Raw genomic sequence first — 26021 nt, 5'->3', positions numbered from 1 at the left:
CAGGGCCGGGCCGAGCCCCCGCTCGCCCGACCGATGTGTGAAGCGGCCGCCGCCGCGGGGAGCAGGCGCCGCCATTTTGGATGCGGGGGTCAGTGCCGGGCGGCGAGCGCCTGTCGCGATAGCGTTTGCGACGCGAGGGCCGGGCCGGGAGGGAGGCCGCGGCGGGGGGCGCTGGCGGAGCCGGGAACCGCCGAGACGGGCGAGCAGGCCTCGCCGCCCGCGTCTGCGGGAGCGGCCCAGGGGGACCCGCGGCCCAGACTCGGGCGCCCCGCTGCAGCGCAGCCCCGCTCCCTGCTCTCGGTCACGCGGCGGAGCCGCGGCCGCACCTCGCGGCGGCCGTGCGGGAGGGAGGGCTGCAACGGCGTGGGGTGCGAGGCCCGAGCTCACCGGCACCGCGCTTCGTCGCTTCGGGCGCAGGAAGCGGCCCAAGGGAGAGCCTCTGCTTCGCGCTTCCAGGTCGGCTCCCCAGGTTTGGCAGCCGGGCGGGAGGTTTCTCCTCCTGGCGCTCGCAGCTAAAGACGCAGGCCTGCAGAAGCCGGCGCCGCCTTTGTCAGTTGTCGCCGCTGCCCTGCCGTTGCTGGCCGTGTTTCAGACCGCGCGTCTAACTGCCCAGACCTGCCTTTGCAGGAATACCTCCAGCTCTCCGACTTTCTCAGCCTGTGATGTTCGTTGCACAGCAGCTGTTGTGAAAAACAAACAAACAAAAACACATCGGGTTTAACTTCCTGGTGAGAGATTCATGTAACTGGACGGGCACTTTGAAGGGAGGAAAAGGCTTTACTGTCACCTGGCTCCTGGTAACTGAGCAAGCTTGCAGCTGGGTGAGAAGCACTTGTGATTTGTTGTTTGGGAAGTGCTGTGTATCCTGTTGTGGTAGCAGAATGTTGTGTCAGGGCACGATGCAGAGGCTAGGTCGGAGGCTGTACTTCTGCATTATGATAAACAGTGCAGATTTTGCTCAGCAGAAGCTTGTTACTAAGTACTACCTTTCTGTATGCATAGTACTGTCACTTCTCGTTACTGCTACATACTGTAGTGATTTCACTAGATTTGAGTCAGTTAGCATAGTTGAAGGCTAAAGTTTGTGACAGGGAGAAGTGATGTGATGGAGATCTGCCAGACTGTGTCATTTTTAATGCTGACTTGCTTGATTTTCAGGAGAGTTGCAGACATTTCTCTGCAGGGGAAGAAGAGTTTCTTAGAAGTGTACCTGTGACTTCTTCTGGCAATAGAAAAAACTGGGGCAGTATGTTTCGGGGCTGAGCAATGGAGCATGTAGTGCACATATGAGATAACATCAGCAGATGTGAATCTTGTCGCTGTTTTTATGTGGAAGTTTAACACCTGATCCCATTTCAGGAGTCTCAGAATATTGGCCATCACTGTCCATAGAGGGTTGCTGAAGTGACACACATGTGAAGGTTAGACTTTGGCGTTCAATGAAATTTCTAGATGTCTGCCTTGTTCCAGTCTTTGAGTTCATAACCATCTTAGAGGGGGACTGTGAGTGATGACAGCTTCCTTGTTTCTCTGAGTGGGCTGGTCAGCTGTGTTGGTTTTGAGCTGCCTGGTGAAGTACTGAGTGGGAGCAAAATCACAGGATGGGTCTGTAGGTTTCAGCAGACGTATGAATCCATTGGGAGAGAGAAATAGGTTTTTGTGTTAATTCAATTCAAGCATTAATTTCAATCTTAAAACTTCTTTTAGTATAGAACATCTATTCTAGGCTCTGTGAGCGGTTATTGCTTGAATCCTGAAAGATGTCAGACAGTTTAAAAAGGATATGCTTCAGGAAGAGCAGAGTCTACAGAAACAATTTCCATTCCTTGAATTAAACTTCTAAGCCTGTGCTGAGTGGTTGATGTGTTCAGAAGTTTGAGCTTACAAAATGCATCTCTCTGAAAATAGTGTTCTGACTTTTTTTTTTTTTTCCTCTGCAACTGTTTTCTTGTTCATTCTCCAGCATGCAGCTGCAAAGATCCTTGCCATGGATGAGGACAGTTGCCTGTGGTTTGCTTTGGAACGTGTTTGTATGTTGTTTGGTTAATGGAGAGCTTAAATACGAAGCAGAAGTTTCTCCCACCTTTACCCAGTGTTTGTGGTGCAGTGTGCTGTATTTTTTGATAACCACAGCTTCAAGTGTGAATTTGGGTTTTCCACCGTGACTGGTGGTTTCAGTTGTGTTGGACCAGTAAGTGTGCATTTGTGTGTGCAGGTTTTGAATCAAGTTACATTTAACGGAATCTGTGGTGAGGGGAAAAAAAAAATAAGAGTGCATTCTGATCAAGTCTTCTCAAATAGTTAGCAATGGAAGAATAGCTTTGGAGGAAAAAGAAAGTATTGCAGGATTGTAGTATGTTAGGAAGGCCATATCAAGCAACATGGCTTGTTTGAGTATGTTGTATACCCTTGTTTGAAAGGATTAGCATGTTTCATTTCACTGTAAGTGTAAAGGAAAAGGTGTGTGCTGGAAACTTGTCTGTCCTCTTCCTGTTTTGCTGACTGGAGGTAGCACCAGGTTTGTGGAAAGCTGAGCGTTATGAACTTCGTACATTTAGGGAGGACTGAGTTTAGCCAGCTTGTTGTTCTTTATCCTTTGGGATTAAAGGTAGAAGAAGAGAAATAAGGGTACTACAGGCAAATTCCCTAGAATGCAGCATAGCATTTAAGCTTTGGCATTGATTTAAATGTGCAGAACTGCTGAGCATCTGTGTGTGTGCAAGGCATATGATAAGTGTTTGGTATATCTTTACATGCTTTTCCAAATCAGGTGAGGGGAGCCTTTGCTTCTAGAAGTCACTGCTGAATGCCTGAGTTGGCACTTCAGGCTTTATGTGCTCAGTGTTATCTTTAACGGTGAAGACACAACTTGGCTTCTGGCAGATTTGTGTGTAGTTTATGTTTCCTCAAAAGTACTTTCATGGACTAGAATATTGATCTCTGAAATATTCTATATAGTTGTATCGAAAAAGATGTCGTCGAGTGAGGAATTCACCAGGGGAGACAAAATCTCCCATTTTGATGGGAGATGATAAGCTGAAGTAGAAAAAAAATATTGCATAAAAGATGCATGAAGGAAGGCAGCTGTCAAGGATGGGAACATCTCAAGCATTGAAGAGCTCACAGGAAAATATCTGTGGTTGTGTTAGATGCAGGTGTGGAAGGAGGTTATAAACCACTGTTTTTCTGGGCACAGGCAAACTGTGGCACACACACTTGCTTTTCTGAATAATCTGGTAGCGCTGATCCGGACTGTTAGGGCAGCTCCTGTGCTATATAGTATTTTTGTCTTTGCCCCTAACTTACAGTGTAGGAGTGCTTACACTTAGGAGTGCTGTTATTTTAAATATTGAAATAAAGACAGACGTGGTGTTGCTGTAGGATTATTCATCCTGTTGGAAAGGTAAAATAATGGAAACAACAAATCTGATGCTCTCCTTTGATAAGGCATCTTTTTTACAGTATTTTTCTTTCTTGTTTACAGAGTCCTCTAGCAAATTATTCTGTTTCGCTCTGAGAAAATTTGTATGTTTGAAGAGTTGTTGATAACTCAAACACGTTAATTAATGGGAATTCATATCCAGTACACGTGCTCTGAAATTGTTGCTGTGGTGCTCCTGAAGCTTGGAGTAATTACAGAAATTCTGTCCTTTCCTGCTTTGCTTTTTCTATGTGGGCAACAATCTTTGTTGTCCTTTGTTTCCCCCACCCCAGTGGAGTCCTTTAAGTGTGCTTGTCGGATCTGGAAGTGCACCTGTCTAATTTGAAGTGTTGTGATTAATGTTTCAGCTGCTTTCCTACGGACATCCTATTGGAATTTCAAACTGGATTCCTCATTTTCTTATCTTCTGAAGAAGTCTCATGATTAGATACAGTTCCACTAAATACTTCTTATATTCTTGTACTTTAGACACGGTCTCATCTGACTCTGGTCTCTTTATCAGTCCTGTTTATTCTTTGTAAACAGTCATGTCTGTTCATTCCTCTTCATTTTTAATTGTTTATGCTTCTCTTTGTCTGGGCTTTAGAATAGAGAGAACAACCCTGGTGTAAACTGCACTTTCTTTTTCTCAGGTCCTTAAAAGCGTTTCTCTTTTGCTTGTATGCTTTTGCTTTTCTGGGTTTCTTTCCACATACACCAGATGTAAGACTTGTTCTGTAAGTCCTCAGTCTGTACGAGTGTGAATGTCTGCCTTCCGCTTTCTCACTTTTTCTCCCCATGTCCTATCCAGTTTTTTTCTCATTTCCTCATAGGGTTTTACCCTTGCTTTTTGTCCTTGTTCTCTTTCTTGAAACCTTTCTAATGAAGCAGGTGTGAAAATCAGTGCATTTTATACATGATGTTATTTTGTCAAAGTCCTGAAGAGTTTCCCTCTAGCTGCCTTATTTATGCCACTGATGCTTATGTAGCAGTACAAGGTTAGTGTTGTGTTCTGTGTAGGTCTGCAGGACTTTGCATAAGTGCAGGAGTGAGTGTGGTGTTGCACTGTCGTGGAAGTGCATCTCAGTACCCTTACACTGCCTTCCTCTGCACCCAAGTGTACCAGGGAAAAATGAGGGGTGGGCCTTGGTGAAGTTATGCTGCTGTTCTAACTAATGATCTGCTCTGATGTTCTTGAAAATGCGTTCTGTGGAAAAGTGCTCTTCTTTTGTCGTCTCATTGACAAAAACTGTGCATGTCTTCATTTAGAAAACCAAGTTGTAGAAGTGTTCTGCATCTCTGGAGGCCTCCTGCTTGGCTAGATCCATCTCGATGTTTTGTCTGAGGAGGGGAATGATTCAGAGAACTGGAGATTGATTTGAATTATCTTTATTTTCAGGATTGTCAAGATGGTGGATAAAAACATTTACATTGTACAAGGTGAAATCAATGCGGTGGTGGGAGCCATCAAGCGTAATGCCCGATGGAGCACTCACACACACCTGGTAAGTTGCCTTGGGTTGTTGCTACCCATTTGTGCTGTGGCAGAAACTGCTTGGTTTAGAGAATTCTTTTTTTGTTTATTTTCTTTTTTTTTTTTAATGGTTGCTTATAGTTTCATGGCTAGTTTTTGGCTTCCGCAGTGAAGACGTGTGCCCATGTTGTACTGCATCTGTGGTGCACTTCAGAATGCCAACTGATTAGCAGATGGCTGTCATCCAGCAAAGTGATTTCAGTTAGTCAGAGGGCAGGGCCACTGTTCCTTCTAACGCATTTCTTCACTAGTGCTCACTGCCACCCAGTAGCAGGTGTGGCTGCAGACGTACATGGCTCGGAGAAACTTACTTTAATAACATAAAGATAAAATAAAGCTAAAGGATGCAGTTATTCATACTTTCTTCAGGTTTATTCATTCTTTTTTCAGGTTATTTTAATGGCACCAAATGTCATTGTATTTCTGTTCCCATTACTATCTGCATAGATTAACATTATAGCAAATCCAGATGAGCCATTTAAATATGGTATGAGATGGATCTGCTCTGAAATTTATTGAACAGTGGAGGACTAATCAGAAATACTTCAAAGGACAATAAACCCACAGTGGATTTCACTGTTTTGAGCCTATTCTTTGACATTTGAGCTGTATAACATAAGGTAGTGCTAGAAGGAAAACAAAAATACTTCCCCCATCTTGATGGAGTAAATAGTCTGACAGTGATAAGCTCAACCCATAATACTCCCCTGAGTATGAAGGTGAGGTCTTTACATACCCGTTATTAAGATGCATCTTCAGAAGTATGTTTGCTTCATTAATGTCTTTCTTTGTATGTATAACCTATAGGATGAAGAAAGGGATCCCTTGCTGCATAGCTTTAGTGTCTTAAAAGAAGTGCTGAATAATATAACAGGTAAGCTTATGCAGAAATCAGCAGGTATGTATACTTGCTTTGGTACATGCAAATAAATTTTTTCTTTCAGTCTGTGTGCAGGTGTACTATTTTGTCTTATTTACTATCCAGATATATCAAATAATGAGAAAAGGGCAAATACCTATATGTTTTTCTAGAGAAATAGTACCACTAACTACTATCTGGACATATGCATATAAATGTGTTTGTGTGTATTGTTTGTGTTTATGTGTATATTTGTGTGTCTAAGTGCATGTTTTTTTCTTCATACTGAAGTTTATAGTAATATAATAATATTATAATAGGAAATATAATAATAATAGGAAATCTGGCATATTACTATGCATAATCCTGTGTTTTGTTTATGCTTTCCAATCTTTGAGCAACAAGAAAATCTGTTTGGCAAGGTGCCTCCAGTTATCTGTTTTTTCTTTGCAATCTTTGATTTGTTGGGTTTCATCATTCATTACCAGTAGCAAGTGAAGAATAGAGAGCACTTTCCACTTGGATCTCTTGAATCTCAAAGTGGATGGCTTACTTTGTGACCAGTTGCACCAAAAAGTCCTGGGACTCTGTACTGATTGCAGTAGTGGAGTATGTGGCTGCGATGTTGGTTCTGACCGGGTTTTCACTTCCAGTTCATTTTTCCATTTCCACCTAGATTTCCTCTGTTAATAGTTTCAGGAGCATTTGTTTAACCTTGTGTATATTTTGAGCTGGGAGGTGAGCTAATGCTGTGCTGCTGGTTCTTTCCAGAGTTTCTTATTTGCAGTATTTGAAAGTAAGCTTTATTTCTGATCCCATTATCAGAATGGGTGTTTAGAACTACATTCAGCCTAAGTTTGAGTGGGCTTTTTTCATTTCTGATTGTAGAGTGTGCCAGTTCCTATGTCAGTGCTAAGCCTGGAATCCCTTAAGAAGAATATTTACTAGAACAGGAGTGCTGGGGACCCGCGCCAGCATTTAAGTCTTTATTCCTTCCTCTTCTGTGGCTGCCTACAAGTGTAGCTTCTTTTTTATTTTTTTTTTCCTCCTCTTTAGCCAACAGAAATGCTTCAGGCAATAGGCAAGACTCAGGTCGTGACATCATAGACAGCTCTTGCACAGTGTGTATTTCTGGATAGTATCTTTGTTGTTCTGGCTGCTCCACCTTTCCACAGGCTAAATGACATACTGGATTTATGTGTCTTTGTAGGCTCAGTCATATTCTGTAGGGTATGCATGCAGTCTCTGAAGTTGTCTTGGGAGGATGTTTTCCTGGCACTAATCTCTTCCTTCTATGAGATGAAATTCTCTTGAAGATGAAACTCTTGAAATTCTTTGCCCCACAAATACGACTTTGCGTTAAGAAGATGAGGTTGCTTGATTAAATGCAATATGAATAAATATCAAGGATTGGCTGTTTAACTGTAGAACCTGGCTGCAATATGTTGTTGACTTGATGGGAGAGAATGCAAGCCAAATATCTGCTTGTGTTAGAGAAAGCGAAGTTTAATGTACTGAGAGACTTAGAGACTCTGAGTTCAGTCATCTCATAAGTGAGGTTTACACTGAGCTAGTAGTTGCTTATATATGATAATGATTGTAGCATGGTGGTTTGATTACGTGGGATTCTCTTAAACAGGTAATTTCAGCTTCACTGACTGCTATTTTCAGACCAGTGGCTTGACATCATTGGTGTGCTTTTTTTTCTTCACTTTTACACATGTGCTGTTTTTCAAGCAATACTTTGATATAGAGCCTCCTACCTCATCTTTCAGGCAGTGAAAAGTCCAAACTTAGTTTTTTCTTTTCTTTTTTTTTTTCCTAGACCTTCCTTTCATGTCTCTTTCATTAGCTCATGAAAACGCATTGCTTTTATATTTAAATTTATTCAAGCTGTAATCTTTGACATTTGAGTTAGCTTTTAGTACAATTTTGCATTTATAGTAATATATATTATGTATTTTCTCAATCCCTCAAGAACCCATTTTAATCTGTTCCGGATGCAAATTTCAGGCTGCCTTGTCCCATCTCCCCTCTTTGCTCTCGCCCCCCCCTTCCCCTCCCCCATGGAGCATGTTTGATCAGGTGTGGCAGGAATATCCACTGTCAAGCTGCGCCCTTTATATTAGTCAATATTATCCTTCCTTCCCTCCCACTCCCTTCATTCTCCTCTGGGCTTTACCAGTTGATTTATAATTTTGGAATTCTCATCGGAGTCTGTAATACAGTTTGTTCATTATTTAACCAAAACCTGTTTAATGAGCAAAGAGAGGCAATGTAAATGTTAGGCATGTTGCAGTGGAGTACCTTTTGTTCTCCTCTGAGCTGGTGGGTATTAACTCTGTCATGACTGTGGTGCTGAAATACCCCGCTCGAGGGTATATGGATGCACTGTATACCTCCTGCAATAAAAAAAAGATTCCCATTTCAAAGTGTTGCTCCACAAGAATAACTAAATTACAAATGTTTTATTTGATCAACTAAAACCGCTTAGTCCTTGCCTGCAACCACCTAGTGGTATCCCATCCCACTGTAATATCTAAATGGGCACTTGAAGGAAACATCTAGAGGTGCTCTTGATCAGCACAAACAATCCCATGGTTATGGTAAGAATAACTTCACTTCTGCCATTCAGTGTACCTAGTGCAAGGCCTTGGATTTATGGGGAATAATGCTGCTTTTTAAAATTCTTACAGAGAAAGTTAATTTCTGTTGCAACTTGGTGTAGATTTGTAAAAGAAAATGAACATGTCTGTTCTGATCCGCTCCCATTTTTTTAATATTATTTTTATATGTACATGCTGTATGTATATCTCAATTATTACTTATAGCAGCTGCATGGAAAACAGAAAAACAGATGTACTCTCATCTTGAATGTTGTATGCATGACTTCAAAATAAATTTAATAGTTGCATGGTTGTACTAGGGTGAGCACTGCATAGCCCTGTCTGTAATGGTATCTTATATTTCCAGAGCTTACTTAAACTATGGATCAGTGTCCTCAGTTCTGACTGTGTGCAAGCAATGAGTGTCAAGCTTTGTTCATGCTTGCAAAATTCGAATAAAACTAGGTTTAAAAATTATTTTAAATGTAATGTAGGCCATAGAATTGATACAAGTTTGGATCTAGGGTTTTTGCCACCGCAACTTTAATTTCACTACTTTTTTAAAGTATATTTAGTAATCTAGAAGATATGTCTGGATCTTGAAGTCTTTTTGTGCTGTCAGTTTTGTTATGGTTTCAGGTCAACAAAAGGAAGCTGCTTCTTGACATCCAGTGGTAATAAAGCATCTTCTCTTTCCTGAGTGTTTCAGTGTTAGAATGTGAGCTCAGCAGAGAGAGGTTTTGTAACCAATGATGCCTAGAAGTACAAATTCATCATAAGCCTCTTTTTTTAATGATCTGTTAAGGATTGAGTTTGCTTAAATCTTGCTGTGGCTGTTGAAATCTTCAGACCATTCCAATATGATGCACAGGTGAAAGCAGGTACATCTGTAGCGGTTTGCCCTGATTGGGAGGATGAGTCAGTAAGCAGGGTTATCATGACTGAATTACTGCTTGCTGGTGTGTAGGATGGCTTTGGAACAGCAGATGACTGAATGCAACAGCCTTGTACAAGTCAGCAGTGGGAGAAGCAGGTGTTTGTGGAAAGTGTGTGCATCAAGAGTCTATTTAAATAAGGTTTAAACTAGGTAAACACACCTGTGAAGAGGTACTTGTGTATATTTTAGGGCCATGAGTGCCAGGCTGGAAGGTTTGAGTCCTTTTATCCTCTGGTGGTTCAGAGTTAGTGCATTTAAACAGAAGCTGTGAAGTAAGCTGTTAGAAGCACTCTGATTTCATGCACATTCATGACATTTTAAATGAATGCTTGTATAGTGGGTTCAGAAGAATCTTTTCATGGCTTATTTCAGACAAGAAGCTGCTGCAAATCTCCATCTTTAGAGGGCTGGCTGGGGCATTAAGAGCTGGCTAAAGGTCAAATGACTGTAACCATAGGAGAACCTTTGCCCAGTGTACTGATTTAATATACTTGTTACTGTTGCCATCAGTTTTCTGGAATGTAGATTTGATTGCAAGCTCATTTTCTCTGTCTGATCACCGGAAATGGTTTTTAGAGAAAATCTGACATTCAGATGGAAAAAATACAGAAATTTTATCCTGATTTGGGATTAATGTCTGAACTTTAAGATCTCATCTTACGAAGTAGTATTCTCAGTGCAGTTAAATAGACTGTGAGACGTGTATTGCAATCTATTTAAGTGAAGAAATTTGGAAAAATTAATGTTTTTTAAAGAAGAATAGGAAATAAATGATATCATCATAGGGCTGTAATGCTTGTAGCTTTGCAGTTGGCAGTTAAGGGCACTACCATATTTTTGCAAAAAGTGACTGGACATACTAGCATATAGCAAATACTGATTGACTGTACCTGGGAAACTTCTCCACTTGTTTGCATTGAAGGATTGCAATGTTATCTGGAGCAAAAATTAAAAAAAAAAAAAAAAAAAAGCTTTAATGACATCTTCATAAGAAAAGATCTAGAAGACTATCCACACTCCTAGATTATTTCTGTTCCTATGACTACTTTTTAAAAAGAAAAATTATCTTCATTAGTTTAGTATCAGCTATTTCTACATGTTAACTTTGTACTTTGGAAGACCAAGCAACTCTGGCTAACGGTTTGCTTTTGTCGCATTGTTCACAATTTTATTAAGAATCACAATATCCTGATTTGGAAGAGGCTCACAGGGATCATTGAGTCCAATGGAAGTGTGCAAGAATGGTTTAAAAAAAAAAAATTGATGAAGTAAGGTTTTTTGCATAATTTCAATTCAGTTGTACTTATTAATGGATGGTAGTGCAATTTTAATCATGTCACATAATCTAACATGGTGTACAGAAGTGGTAATGTAGTTCTTTGGATATTTTCTCTCATCTTCTTTCTATAAAAAATAGGAAGATGATAGTGACACTCTTAATCTGATGCTTTGTTTGCGGGCTGAATCCAGACTACTTGATTCTTGTGTACTGTATTTACAGTAAACAATTGCTTACTAATAGTTTGCAGTTATAATTATATAATAATTGTTTGCATTAAAAATTGTCATTCTAAAAGCAAGTTCCTAATCTTTGTGAAAGCAGGCATCCTTCCAAGTGCAGAGAGAATTTAAACCAATGTAGTATTTTTGCTTTGAAGCTGCAGGTAGTTCCAGGTACCCTCTCTGAGAGAGGTGCATCTTGCTTCTAGTCTCTTTGCAGCATCAGATGCATCAAAGGGCTAAGGTCTTTGACTTTCCCACAGATATTTCTATTGATATTTTTGGCATAGATTTTCCTAGTTACTAGTGTAGTCATAAGCCAGTCTCTTTCTGAGTGATTGCTAATTCTGTTCTTTACCTTCTAAGATGGTTTTCCAAGAGCGATGCTCATGTGCCCTAGGAATGGGAGCTGCACTAGAAGACGTGTGAGATGGAAACTTCTCAAACCCAGAACTAACACCAACATTGTCTTTTCACTTAAGATTTAGTTTATTTTTGGTATAAAGGAAGAAAGAAGAGCAATATGCTTGATGAAAAATAACTAATACATGCACTAGAGTAAGCATAGTAGCCTTTTCCAAAGTTTTTCTGTTGTTTTTGTGGGGCAGCATTTGTGCAGAGTGTGTTTGGAGCCGTACTTTTTGTGTCATTGAGTTGTTCACTGAAGCCTTTATCATCAGTTTGTGAGTGAGGTGGGACTCCTGGGAAGGGGAAGCTTTTAGCAGAGTAGATAATTAAGACTGAATAGGGCAGAAAGGGCTTGATAGTTTGTGTGGCAGCCTTAGTTTGAGAACTTTGTAGCCTTTTATTTTGTGCTTTGGAGTAATCCAAACAAATGGAGCGACTCTGGGAATATCTTTGGGGGGGACAGGGGGAATGGGACATACCCACAACTAAAATGGTATGATGGTGTTCAGATAAGGTATTTCTGCATTTCTCTTCAAGCCAGGACATCTGGGCTGTCCCTTCTTCTGTCCTGTACCACCATCTTGCAATACCAGTTTAGCCTCCTTTTAGTACAGTTCTTTGTGTGTGATTTAATATGAGAGGCTGGACCTTGTCTACTGTCTGTGCCCGGCTAATGAATGGCAGGTACAGGCAGGAGGTGGTGCTGTTGGAAGGAATTGTTTCCTGACCCCTAATCCTTAAGGACCCCAGGATTGAGATGGACAAGCGCTCCTGGCTGTTGCTTGGCAGAGTTCCCGCAGTGTGCTTGTTCTGTAACACCAGCCTTCTGTTACCTCTGAAGAGCTGCCACATGTGCACGGTGTGCAACTGACTCTCTCTTGTTCCACGCTTGTTGAGCAATTATTTTCCCACTTGTTGGGCACTCCATTATTTCCTTCAGTTACTGCTTCTGTGTGAAGTGGAGCCATAAAGGAAATGGCCTAATGTACATACATTAGTGGGCAATAAATTGCAGTTTGATTTGGTAGAAAGGCAATGCCAGATGCTCAGTTGAAGTTAAGGTTCCTCTTAAGTCATTCATGGACATTTTGTTCTGGGTGTTTTTGATGTGCTGTTTTTGTGGATTGTACTGGCTTTGTGGTCACTTGAGACCAGTTAAAAGTGGTTGTGGCCAATTAAGAGACAGTAACGCTACTTGCAGGGTAGTAAAAGCCCTCTGGAAGCAGAAATATATGTGAAATTGTTGAATTCTAGTAGGACTTTATTAAATATATAGCTCTTCTCCTGATCTGGAAGCTTTCCTTCTGTTTTCTTTCCCCTTTCTTCCCTAAACTGCCATCATCTGACCTGTTAAGAGTGGCTTGCAGGTTATTAGCTTCAGAGAACCAAAACTTGCATCAGAAAGTGTGGGTGCATATTTATGTAGTTAGGTAATCTGTGGTTGGACTTCCAAGTCTTGATCATACACACGCAGTGTACATACTAAAACATTCCTCGCCTCAGAAAGTTTGTGGCTTTAGAAGGTGGAAGCAGAGAGAAGTCATTAAGTATACAAAGGTTTTAAGCTCTCAAAGATTTTTCTTAGAGACTACCTCAATTTCTCCTTCAAACAAACCATTGTTGGCTGACCTCTAGTAAGGCATATAGCAAGATGGGAATTTGAAGAGGTTTGAGATTTGAAAGAATAAGACATCAGGCAAAGTGTTCTGTTCTTGGGGATAGTGCAGGGATATGTGATACGGTGCTTTTCTCAGTAACTGTTGTGTAAGACAAAAGACAGCAAAAGGGCCTGAATTGGAGGGATTCAGAGGTAAGTGTGAAAACAAAGTATAAAAGGATAAAATCGGTCATAAAGTACTAAATTAATGGATTAGGGGATGTTAATAGTAAAGCAGTGCAGTTTGAGGCTTACCTGTTTGTTGGTAAACTTGCTGATTTTCTTTCTAAGGTAAACATACCTTGTTTGTCTGCTCTCTGAGTGTTGTGCAGTAGATTCTCACAGAAGAGTTTTTACATTCACGAAAAAGTGTTTTCTCATTTAGACCTCCTAATTCTAAGTTGTAGAAATAACTATTAACATCTCCAGCTGCATCCAGTCCTTCAGTAACTCCTGGAATCTTTTAGATAACATAGATGACTTGCCTTACAGCACCTCTAAATGTTGCAAAGAACAGGAAGTTTGTCATATGTTGTCTGTGAAGTAGTAGCTTAAAGGTAGGGTCTTAGGTATCGTTACGTGATGGATTCTGAGGTGAAGAGATTGCATGTCATGGATGAATTTGAAATGTATTCATTCCAGTGTTCATAGAATCATAGAGTGTCTTGAGTTGGAAAGGACCTCAGAGACCATCTAGCTCCAGCTTTGGGCTGGGTTGCCAACCACTCAGTCAGCTGTTGGTGTTGCCAGCACATGCTTTCTGGGGGAATATAGATTATTAGAATATAAATGCTCATGTGACTTGGAAATGCCATTCTAAGTGTTAGAGCAACCTGCTCTTTCTTTAAACTCCTAATTAGATGTGTGCATTTCTTGGTTAGCTTAAGGGCATGGATGGACAGACTGCATCAGTTGAACTTCCTGAAAAGAATGTGCCTGAGCTTGTTGCATGAAGTTCTTCGTTTCTAACTACTTCTGTATGCAACATGTTGTGGAAAGGGAGAGATGTATAGCTCTATGAAAGCTGATGAACAGTACAACACTGATTAAAAAAAAAAACCAACAACAATCGGAATTGTGCAGAATTGCAAAAGGAGAGCATATTAGATGAGCATTTGGACATAAGCACAGTGGAACTGAAGTTGATAGTGATGTTGGCTTTAGCTATCCTGTTAAAATCTGTATTTTAGTAAGTTTCATTTAGATAAACTACTTCCATGATAGCTTATGCTAGTATGTTTTGTACTGTACTCATAATTACACAACTGTAATGCTCAAGGGATGCGCTCGATTAACGCCAGTTAGCAGAATAGGATAAATTGTTCAGTGTTGGTGGTACTTTGATGTGATCATCTGTCTGTATCCTATTATAAGCACTGCAGAAGTTCTAATTTCCAGTCCTGTCCTTGGCCTACTACCGCACTGTTTCAGTACGGCTAGCAGTAAGTTATAAACAGAGCAGGCTTCTTCTGAATGTGCATGCCTTCTTTTCTTAGTGCAGGAGCTTGATTTCTTGCATGACTGTAAGTAGTTCTTGATGTGTGTGTTGTGGTATTGTTATTTAAATGAGATGAGAGACATCAGAGCAATGGTGCTAACTTTTAATTGGATTTAACTTAATTCGGGGGAAGTTTGTTGTTAAACTCCTGTTGCTTTTCAGTAAATTATCATTTTTCTTGAAGAAATCTGCCAAGTGGCTGTTGTATTAACTTCCATTTATCTCTTTATTAACTGCTTAAGTAATTATGTGGCAAACTGTAAATATAAGAGGCATTGATGATGTAAATCAAGATGTGGTTGTCATCTTGATCATGGTGTACTGAAAGAGAAAGAGACTGTGAGCTCTGAGGATAGAGTTTGGCAGTGGTAGAATATGATTGCTTATGTAAGCATCTTTGCTAACTGCACTTAGGAACTTGGATGTTCTTCAAAGCAAGGTTAGTTTATAGTGGCCTGTAATGGCTCTGTAATAACTAAGATGGCTGTCACAGAAGCTTGGGAGGAGACATCATGAACTGGCTTTCACTTTAGTCTGAGGTTTCCCCATTGCTTAGAAATACTTTGTTTGGATTTTTGTATATATGAGACTGTTGAAACATTCGGATTTTTACAGACTGAAATGTGAATGTATTTAGTCAGCCTTAAGATCTAACAAGCACTATACTTTTTACATCTGTGGTTTTCCTCTCTTAGATGCGTCACGCCTCCGTCTGACACTGATACGTGCAGGTGGGCGCATGAGCTGGGAATATTCACCTTTGTGATGAACACAAAGGTGTAGGAAGTATGTTTGCCCAAATATTTACTGGGCTGTTGTGGTCAACAGGAAAAGGCTTTTTCAGTTGGAACAAGAGTGGTGTGATATTGTGGGGAAATTAGCTTTTGGTTTGGTGAAGAGATACAGCAGTGCAGGTGAAATAATATTAAGCCGGGGGCTGTTTTTCCACAGTTGAATATGTTCCAATTGATTTCATCAATGTGAATGGAAGAAACTTATGCTACTTACCTCAGTCAGCACTGTTAGCATTCAGTTCTGAACAATAGGAGAACTTCTCTGCTTGATGCAGGAGTGCGAATGCTTGCATCATGAAGGCTTCTGCCTCGTTGAGAGCGTAAAAGAAGAAATATCTATTCAGTACAAAAAGAAGGTAATGTTTTCTTTGGGAAAGTATTTAATTAATTTTACTTTCTCAAAGTGTTGGAAACAGGAGAGGAAGAAATAAAAAGATCTGGACGTTTTAGAAAGCAGCAAAGCAGCTCTAACAGAGTAGTTTAATAATTGAAAAAAAGAGCATTGTCTTTAAAGAAAAAGAAATTGCTCGAGAAATGTAGAATGACGTGATGGAGGGAGTCCATCATAGCATCCTGGAATGCTTGCTTTCATGCTTGTTCGGTAATTTTGTTTGTGTTAGAGGCAGCATCAACCTACATTTTGCAAGCTGTTTATTCCCTTTCACTGTTCCTGTCAATCCATTCAGAATCTCAAAGCGAAGTTCATTTTCTATCAGCTGCCTTTAAATTGTAGTTTCATTTTGGGTGGTGGTTCTTAATGCTATTGGGTTTCGCAGTCCATGCTGGTGCTTGTTCACGTGCAGCAGACCCATGTGCTGCAGAGGAAGGTCACACACTGGCTTTCACTCTGCAGGAGCAGCAGGTGATGGTACCAGCTGTTCACATCCCTGTATTAGATGCCTGAATTTGAGCAGCTGTATGAGGCTGCTAATAAACTCTAAAATGTAATGCAGTTCATATTTTGCCCACATTTCACTTGATCCTTCTCGGCACCAGCCAGTATTTCTTAACATCTTTCAATACCACCTCATTTTCTTTCTTGTCATGCTGGTCTCTGCTCCTCTTGTATGAGGTGCCAGTCAGATGTTTGAAAGTTATTCAAGCGTTGCAGATTTGGAAAGCAAAGGGAGCCACAGTACAGTAATGTATAGAATTTAAGGAAGCAGAAATAATGTCTCTAGAAAAAAAAGAAAAAAACATTTAAAATTTGTCATAGTTTAATGCTCTAGCAAATAATTTAGACTGTTCTGAAGGATGTACTTATCTTTAAGCAATAGGAGTGTTAGATACAAACTGAGGTGTTTTTCCATGTGTTTGTTTTAGATGAATGTGTCAAAACTGCTATCTTTCTGAGGAACCTTTATGTGTATCTGGTTAGCTGAAGAGATCCTGTATGAATCTGCTGTTAAAGAAAAGCTGCAATGATTTTTAATTCTACTTTAGGTAATAAAATCGGCCTTGCCACAAGTTTTGATATATCCACTGTGTATTTCAACTTGTGCTTTTTATTTAAAAAGCTTATTTGTGACCTGTTAGGACCCTCTGTTAAGCCAGTTAAATAAACCCCGAAAAGGTTGAAACTGCCTGTCTGTGCTTTCCAGAAAAGGGGAGGAGGGAACCAAAGGAAAGATATTTACTGTTCTAAACCCTTTCAGCTCCTCAGTTCACCTTTCCTCCTGCATCACTGATTTAGCTCCCATGTTCTCAGGAAGAATTGTAGTGCCTAGAGCTGAGAAATACCATGTCCCCACTGGCTGACATCAACGTGATAACTGAGTTCTCCTTCTAGTCCTTAGAGGTGACTTGGTGGGTTGTTTTTGTTTGATTGTTTTCCCTTGCTGTAATCTCAGAAAATGTGCTTTGGAATTAAGGCCATATTGAAGGGGGCAGAAGCTGTGAGGGGCATCTTTTAAAAGCACAGATGCGAAGAAGACTTTGATAGTGCCTTTGTTCAAAAGAATTTCAGGGAACTTAATTACCTTGGCTCATGCTGAATTGCTGTAAGAAGTGTTCTGTGAAACTGGAAACATACGAACTTAGCTGTGCGATTAGAGCTCAGAAGTATGTGGTAGAATATAGGAAGAATGTAATGTTTAAAATAGCAAAGGGGCTTAGCTCAGAAAAAACAAAGCTAGCTTTTAATTAGAATCTCTTTTTATTTCTTCACAACTCACCTTGCTTTAACTTATCAGCATTTTTAAATTGAGCTGTCTGAACTAGAACTGATTTTCCTCGCTTGATCTGTGTTGCTTTCCTCCAACAAAGACAGCACCATTTTTTTTCTCCCTGCATGAGGAGCTGATTCTCCCATAGCAGATTAGAGCTGTAAGCTCCTTGTTTAGTGTCCGGCCTTTTTTCGGACAGCCTTACAATGCTTTCTGGACAACCAGTATTAATTGGTTGAAACAACCAGTTATTTTTAACTGCATGCTTCAGATTTTTTTCTACTATTCAGGTGTCTCTATCAGCCATAAAGAAAGCAGTTGAAGTAAATAGCTGTATCAAATGAAGCACCTCTTGTCCTCGCAACTGCTTCCAAAATAAACTGAGAATAATGCTTTACACATTTTTTTCTCCTTTAACTCAAAAGGCAAGCAACAGAGGAAGCGTGGATTAACATGTAGTGATTTCTAGGAGCTGTGCTCTGCCTGGATTCCTCTGTGCTTGGGCTGACTGACAGCGACATGTGGCTCAAGTGCATCTGGAAATATATCACCAGCAAAATTTGCTTGAGTAAATATAGCAGGAACGGGTTGTCAGGGCAGGAGACAGATTGTTCTGGGAAAGGAAGCGTTGTCTGCCTTTCGTCTGAATAACTATTTCCTATATTTCTGAGACTTATCTTTTTCTTTCAGTGTGGCTAACGTATGAGCAGGGTCTGAGATATTAGCTGTGCTCTGTTGTTGTGTGTCCATTGGGTGGGAATATTTCCAGACATGAAATTATCAATAGCAGTTATAGAGAACTGATGCAGTGGTGTTTAAGTAATGGTGGCACACAAGTTTGTTCTGCTGTAAACTCTTATTGAAAGTAGGGCAGAGGAGAACTCCCTGCATGGACATCAAATATGGAAGAAAAGCTTCACAAATTGTGGTACATGTTAATACAGAAAAATCCCGACTTGCTTAGAAACGTGACTGTTTTTATCCCACATGGTTCCGGGGGGGGAGGAAAAAAAGGCTGTAAGCCCATTCTGAAATTCTTTTCTTTTGTGGGCAGTTGCTATTTAGAAGATGGATAGGAGTAGAAAATGCCAATTACAAGGTTTTCTACAGTAAAAGCTGATTGGCAAAGGGATAAAGCTTCTCAAACTAGTGTGATAATGATGCAGCTCTCAAGGCAAATTGCAATGCTGACAAAAACAAACAAACAAACAAAAAAAACCGAAAAACAACCAACCAACCAAACAAAAAAACAGCCTGAGAGAAACAACAGTATTTAAAAAAAAAAAAAAAAAAAAAACACAACGAAAAGCACCCACAAACACAAACTCCATCTCTACCGTTTGAAGCGTATTTTTTGTAGTGTGTTCTGTTTTTGCTGTCTGCCTGCTGAAGAACCTAGGAAAGCTGGAACCCCTGCCAGGTCTGCACAGTGTCGCTGCCTGTGGGCTGCTGCCCTGCAGCTCTGCTCTGCGGCCCTGAGATGTGGCTGGGGCTGGGTGGGGTCAGCAGCCAACAGGTGCACCACATACCACATGAATGTGGAGGCAGGGAATTTGTGTCCAAGGACACTGGGGGTAAATAACTGGGCTTAGAAAGAGTGTTACATCAATGCTGAAGTTTTCACAGCGCGGATAAGTCTGTTTAAAAACCTTTTTTGACAAAATTCCAAACTCCAATAAGCTTCAGTTTTATCCTTAGAAGAGCTGATACGATGTTGGAATCATTGAAATGATCGATTTGCTGGAGGGTGCAGCTGACTTGGTCTAGAGGCTGTCCAAAAACTATCTGTACTTCAAAGCAGTAGGGTAAAATACGCCATTCTATGCTTCAGAGTTCTGAATAAAACCCGTGTAGCTGAACAAGTAACAGTTCTGTCCATGTATGCTGTTCTCCAAAAATACTTGCGAGCCATCAGCTTTATTTTGTTATTTCTCCTGTAAACCTCAGGTGGAGGAATGGTGGATCTGAGCAGTGCTTAAAAAACAAACAAAAAAACCCCACAAAACAAAACCAAAGCCACCTTAATGCTTACCTTACTATTGTCCTAATGACCTGCTCCTTATCCTTGCTCCTTACCCTACGTGTTCCAGTGTTGAACACTTGAGATTTGGTCTGCCCCTGTGATGTCTCTGTTCCTCTTCAGACTGACCAGGTGCTGACCTTCCAAGCCTTTTCAATATAGTGTTTGCTCGTGTGTTTTTTGCCTGGCTCACTCTGGAATGAAGCTGAGAGGCTTGAACTTCATGCGATTGCAGGTGAAATATTGTGTCAAATGATACCCATGTCATCTGCTCATCTGGTACTGGGAAATAGTTGTTTGCTTTTCTGTGCATCAACTGTCAGTAGTATGTACTATGATTAACTACTTTCTAATCATGTATTTAGCACAACAAAAAACCAAGTCAAACATATATATGCAAAAGATTATCTTTGCTCACGTGTCCATTAGCATTTAATAAAAGAACGTTGTTCCTTACCCTGACATTTATATTTTCTTTTAAAATGACAGAGTTCTGCCGTGGACTAAGGCAAAAAGCTGTGATTGTCCACACCACATTAAATAAATCACATGGTGATATTAAAAAAAGATTTGCAGCTGCTGAGGTTTGAATGAAATCTAAAAGGACCAAAGCAAAAGGGGATGAATTGCTATGAGCTTTGAAATTATAAATTATCATACAATGAAATGGGGAGAAGTGCTGGGAGGTGTACAAGAAGAATGTCAATTTGAAAATGAGCATGAGGGATGTTTCTGTACATAAAGAGGTGTGAAGAGAAAACCAAAGCATTTGAAGTCTGTGGAAAGTAGTCCATTTTGTTTGCCTTGTTAGTCAGCAGCTGACTGAATGTCTTTGAAGCAGGGGAAAAGGTACAAGTGTCCTTTTGCTTACTTTTAGTTCTTACCTATCTCTTGCATGGAACGCTCTGCGATGTGTAGTGAACGAGGTGTGAGTCAGAAATTGTGGATGGAAGAACAACAGTAGTTAATTTGTGGTAGATAAAATTGGAAGAAAAGAGAGACACATATTCAGTAACAAGTGAAAAACGGAAGAGTGCTCAGTCTACAGTTCTGGAGAGACAGGAGGCTGTGGAGCTGCTGCAGTGAGGAAAGTGACTGGAACAGTTAAAATTCTTCTAGAGGAACTTTTTTTCCTGCATGGATTTATTCCACAATAAAAATTGCTTTGCTCTGAATATGTCCACACGATGATTTATTCGGTGTGACTATAGAATTGCTTGTAACTCTAATCTAGCTGTGTTGATGGGTGTTGTCATGTAAATAGGAAGCATTTAATCTCTGTAAGTATAACTTCTACATTCTACAACAGTCTGTTGCAACTGTCTAGATGATACTGAAAGCTTATATAGTACTTGCGCCTTATTTTCTGGCAGTAAATGATCATATGTCAGTTGTTTAATTTGATGGAAAATACAGCAGTTTCATGCTGAATCTTTAGATTTTACAAGAATTCAGACAAGAAGGTGATGAATGGAACAAAGAGGGACGTATACATACATAAAAAGAATCTTATTGGGAACATACTTTCTTCTTAACCTTTTTCTTCCTCCTGAACCCCAAAAAGGTGGTATGGAGATGATCATTGCCTTTGTGAGGTACCTTAGTGTCTGCTGTTTTCTGAGCTGAAATTCCACTTTATAAAAATCACCTGAGATATTAGCTTAGCTTAATCTTTGTGCTTGCAAACTTAGATTGCATATAACTTTATTAGCTGCAAGAGTGGTGTAAAATATTTATGCTGCAGCTGCCTTATTGCTTTTGAGAAAATAATTACTTTTGTTTAGCCATAGAAAAGGCAGTGAAAGTAAGACAAAACTTGTGATAAGGTCAGTGACTTCTGAAGCATAATTTGTGCATGTGTAGCCAAGGTCCTATACTGCAAATCTGTCTGAATTTCTCATGGTGTAGAAGCAGTACCTAGGGCTGAATGCCACACAAGCTGCTCTGAAAAAAGAGTACGCTTTTCTAAATTTTTGTCAGCTTGTTTTCATGTTCTTATCATTACTTTCTGTAATGTATTTTTGTTATCTGTACCCATGTAAGCCCATTAAGACCATAATCCTTCTGTGTCAAATTTTACAACTAATGTGACTCTTCAGTTGGAAACCCCTGTGTTTGTCAGACACAGTTCTTCTCACTTCCCATTCTTTATGTCCCTTTGCACAGTCAGCACTGATTTTTTTGTTGGGCTTAATATAAAGGGGCTTAGAAAGGCAGGTGCTTCTGGATTTGAATTTATGAGACTTCCAGACAGGAAGTGTCATGTGTGCTTTTTTTCTCCTTCTTCTCTGTTCTCTTCTGTAATGCTCTGCAGTCTGTGATAGGTTGAGTTGTAACATTCATTAAACCATTCCTCACATTCCCTGCTTTGAAAGCTTATCAGGGCTGCTTTTGATTTAGTTATCTGGAAAAAAAAAAAAAAAAAAAAAAAAAAGCCGTTTATGAAAGTTGGAATGGAGCTTTGGAGCAATAATATATCAGAGATCAGATTCAGGTCCCAGTTGTATTATTCCTAGGGATTTATTTGCCTGTGTACACACAGGGGCAGAGTGGTGCGTATGGAAGTCTTGCAGGAATGCAAATTGGGCACATTTTGTTGGGACCTGTAGGGGATTTTTCACTGCTTCATAATTTTTCAAAGGTTTGTTATACATGAGGCAGCCACTGCCTCTTCTTTAAACCTTTTAATCCCCTCTCTTTTTCCTGTTCTAAAGGTCAGATTTTTTGACAACTGTGTGCAGGAACAAGATTTGTTAAATCCCTTCATTTTTATTCATACAAATATCGGCGTTTAGTGAGCAAGAGTCACCCCAGGATTCAGAGGCACATAAAGCTCAGTACAAACCTTTTGAACTACATTCAGTTCAGCGATGCATCTCTTGAAAAGACTAAACCTGCCATCTGGATATTAACCCTTGGCTATACTGGGGGGGCAACCCTGCCCAGTGCTGCACATTGGATGCATGTTGCATCTTTCTGCGTCACTGACCAGGCTGCCTGCAATGGTGCAACTGCAGAGCTGCCTTGAGCCTTGGCTGCTCCCTTGCTGTGGGGCTCAGGCTGAAGAGCTGTCATGTCTGGGCATACTGCAGCTGCCCACGTGGCACTAGTCCTTTACGGTGAGACAGCAAAATACGTCATTTTGAGCTCCTCCTGTTTTGATCCTGCCATTGAAGTGGTGGAATCCCCACTGTTAAATCCTTGAGAAGCTAATGTAGATTTTTTTTTTTTTTTTTTTTTTTTTGTATGGTTATATGCAGCTCAGCTTTGAAAAAGCAATGTGATGTGCTGCTATCTTTGGGAGGGGAATAGACACGTGCCTGAGATAGGTAGCCCCTCTCTTCAGGGAGGACTGGCAGTGATTTGCTCCCCTGACAACCAAGAGTTAGTCCCAGGCATCGTTCAGTACTGAGCTAGCTGCGAAGTCCCTGCCCTTTCAGTTTAGATGAAGGGAAAATGTTTAGGAGAAGAAAGTTTTTTTCTTTGCTCAGAGTACCTTCTGTTGACTGAGGCAGTTGAGAGATGAGACCTGGCCAGTCACACTGTGGTCTTTATATAATAGTGTAAACCATTCTGTTGAGCAAAGCACTGTGCTGGCAGGGTAAAGTTTTTGTTGTGTAACTATCTATAACAATAGCGTATGTCTACATAGGAGTAATGTTGTGCCTCCTTATAATCTGCTGTGCTTCATGCTGGAGTGCCTTTGGAGTGGCTATGTTTCTTTTAAATCTGCTATAGGAGCTGATAATTTTGGAGAAAGTTGGAGCTGACAGCTGCAGGGGCTGGGCCAGGCTGGAATGGAGTGCTCCTTTCATCACAGCAGTTTCTCCAGAGATAGTCTTTTTGCTGCTCAAGCTTGCCTACACTGGTAATGTCTGTCAGCTCGCTTGTGCTAGTTGTGAATAAGAAGTCTGTTCCCTAGCCGCTGTCACTGCATTTAGATACATTTCTGATACAGATTGCTAGATGGCTAGAAGTCATTCTCCTTATGTGGTGTATTTTGAGTAGAGTTCTATGTACAAAGCAGTTCTGTGAACTTCTGCCATGCTAGATTCTGCCTCTCTATTCAGCACAGATAGTGCAGTACAGTCAGGACCTGGATTGTACAGTTCCCTTCTATTGCGTCTGGCAGTACAGTGCAGATGTACATTAGCTGAGGAGGTAGAGGCTAAGCTCCTTGCTCTCTGCAGAGCTCCTAGCCTCAGTGTGAGAGGAGCAGGCAGTTGTTAGGAGCCCTAGGGTCTGATGTCTGAGGCTCTGCTTGCTCGCTGCTGTTGAAAGGTCTTGAGTCTTGCTGGCCTTAAGGCCAGAATACAATTAAATTCTTGAATATAGTATTCTTAAGCTGAAAGGTGATGGTCCAACGTTGAAGTCAGCTTCAGTATGCTGTCTGCTAGCGAAGTAAGGTCCTCTTAAAAGCTAGTGAAAAACTACTGTGGCAACCACTTGCATTAATGTGATATTTATCACTTCTGTGCAAGCAGCTTTTTGCTATTAAATTGAAAAAACATGGTGGGCAAAGATGAATCAAGCTTGACAGCAGCAAAAGGAAGCTTGCTTGTCACTGTGTTTAGTAGCCATCCTGCTTTGTTCATACTCCTCATTCTTGGGGTGAGTAAAGTCTGCGTTGGGCTCCGTATTGTCCAGGATGAGGAGGGGTGGGTATGGGGGCTGAAGAAAAGGACATAGTCTGCTTTCTCAAAATAACAAGACAGCTAACACCACCTTGGAAAAAGACCTGCACTGTGGAGGAAGAGCGTGTTCAAACAGCATTGCTAGAATAGCTGAATGGACTGTAATGGAATCTGCTGAAGATTAACCTTGGAGCTTTATAGAGGAGCCAGGCCTTCAAAAGGGTTTGACCCGAGTAGCAAATTTAAACATAAGGTCGCAGTTAATCAGTCAGAATGAGAGGGAAAGGAAGCAAACTGCATGAAGCTAGTCCTTCTTGGTGATTGCACTAAGAGACTTCAGTATCTCAGGCTTTTTTTTTCTTCTTTTCTTTCCAATGATGAATTTAAGTATGTTCCACCTAAACTTGTGGAGCCTCAGAAAACTGATGGGGAAGGGCATTCAGCAAGCACTGAGGTAACAGCTAACTGAAAAGGCATGAATAAAATTGAAACAAAATGAGAGGTAATTGCCTTTTGTATGGATAACCTGGCCTGCGGAGTCCTGATTGTGCTGATAATAAAGGCCAGATGTGACTTGAAATAAGCTGAGAGAAATGGTTGATGAGCTGTCTGGAAACGTAAAGGATTAATTTGTTAATTTGTTACAAAGTAGGATGTGATTTATTTTTATGAGATACATACATTTATCTCTTTCAAGTAACTTTTGTTCGTTGTCTTTCTTGGAAAATGCTTGGAATGACACCAGCAGCCATCACCCTTGGATGTGCGCAGGAGCTGTTTCCTTGGTTTTTGAGTAGGAGGGGAGGCCAATGGCAGCTGCCTGAGCTGACAGCTCCAGCTTCATCCCAGTCACTTTTCTTACCTGTTCAGCAATGACTTATCTATGAAAGGCACTTGAAGGACATCCTGTGATTTTCTCTTCCTTTTTGAAATTTCGATTAATTTGATACGGCTCTTCTATTGTTAATAATACATGTCTGTAAAGAAGAATGTATAGTGCAGTCACTGTGTAAATTGCCACTTAAAGGATGATGTTCCAGAATTCGCAGATTGGTGGATGACCAGATGGAGAAAGAATAGTTGTGAATTTTCTTTGAAGCCACCCACATAACTCTGAAGGTCCCATTTTTAAAGTTGTGTGTTTGTGGGGTTTTTTTGTGTGTGTTTCAATGTTGTTGAGGGTTGGGGTTTTTTTGGGTTGTTTTTTTTTTTCAGTTTAGGTTTTCTAATGTGTGAAAACTTTATTTCTGTACATAAATCAGATGGTTAGATAGTTCCTGCTGCTGCTCGTGTTACCAGAAGCAGGGACAGACAAATGTGTGATTCTGGTGCCTGCATGGGCTGGGAAACAAGTTGTGGCTGCAAGCAGAGAGGTGGTCTTTTGGGATGCAGTGTTGTTATCTGTGCAGCCCAGACTAGAAGGAGCAAGAGTCTGCAAGTTTCCAGAAGTCTTTACAATGAGCAGCTAGTTGGAAGCTGTAAATCTGGCCAGTTAATGGTGCTTTAAACAGAGAGTGACAGGTTTGGCTTATACCTAGTTTGAAGGAGGGTGCAACTGTTGTCCTGCTTTAGCAGCTTTCAGCAATATGTTGGATGCATGGAGGGTCCCAAACAGATGTCATTCATCAGGCTGGGGGCTCAAGAGTGTTGACAGAAGTATTGTGTGAGGTACAAAACTGGCTTTTGAGCTGCAGCCATTGTGTCGCTGCGTTAACTTTGACCACTGGGGTTTGCAAGCAGTTGTTTGTCGGTTGTTCTGCTGTGTGGGTTTTTGGTGGTCATATAGCTCATTGTGGATGTAATCCTGATCCCTGTTGAAACAGTGTAGTGAAACAGGGTCTTTATTCTTCTCCTTCAACACCAAATAATTACAGCATTTCACCCTTATCTGAGCAAATACTAGCTCTGGTTCCTTACTTAAGGACAGATTTTAAACAAGACCTTAGGGTTTATCTAGTTTCTTGTGTGACAAGAAAATCAGCATGTCC

The 26021-nt window shown here is 40.6% G+C and overlaps 1 protein-coding gene across 2 annotated transcripts in view; it reads left to right on the top strand.

Moving 5' to 3' along the window:
- GBF1 (golgi brefeldin A resistant guanine nucleotide exchange factor 1) overlaps positions 1-26021 on the top strand; it is a 97640-nt gene continuing 71619 nt past the window's right edge. For both annotated transcript variants that reach the window (XM_042817766.1, XM_042817765.1), the window contains exons 1-3: positions 1-88; positions 4821-4926; positions 5763-5829. In XM_042817766.1, the coding sequence (XP_042673700.1) occupies positions 81-88; positions 4821-4926; positions 5763-5829 (181 nt within the window). In that variant the 5' untranslated portion in view covers positions 1-80. The remainder of the gene's footprint in view (positions 89-4820; positions 4927-5762; positions 5830-26021) is intronic.

The sequence above is a fragment of the Centrocercus urophasianus genome, unplaced genomic scaffold (assembly GCF_019232065.1).
Source record: "Centrocercus urophasianus isolate 14NV4802_14NV808 unplaced genomic scaffold, USGS_Curo_1.0 seq_17, whole genome shotgun sequence".
In the NCBI taxonomy this organism is placed as follows: Eukaryota; Metazoa; Chordata; class Aves; order Galliformes; family Phasianidae; genus Centrocercus; species Centrocercus urophasianus.
This window is presented reverse-complemented; position numbering and strand designations above follow the sequence as displayed.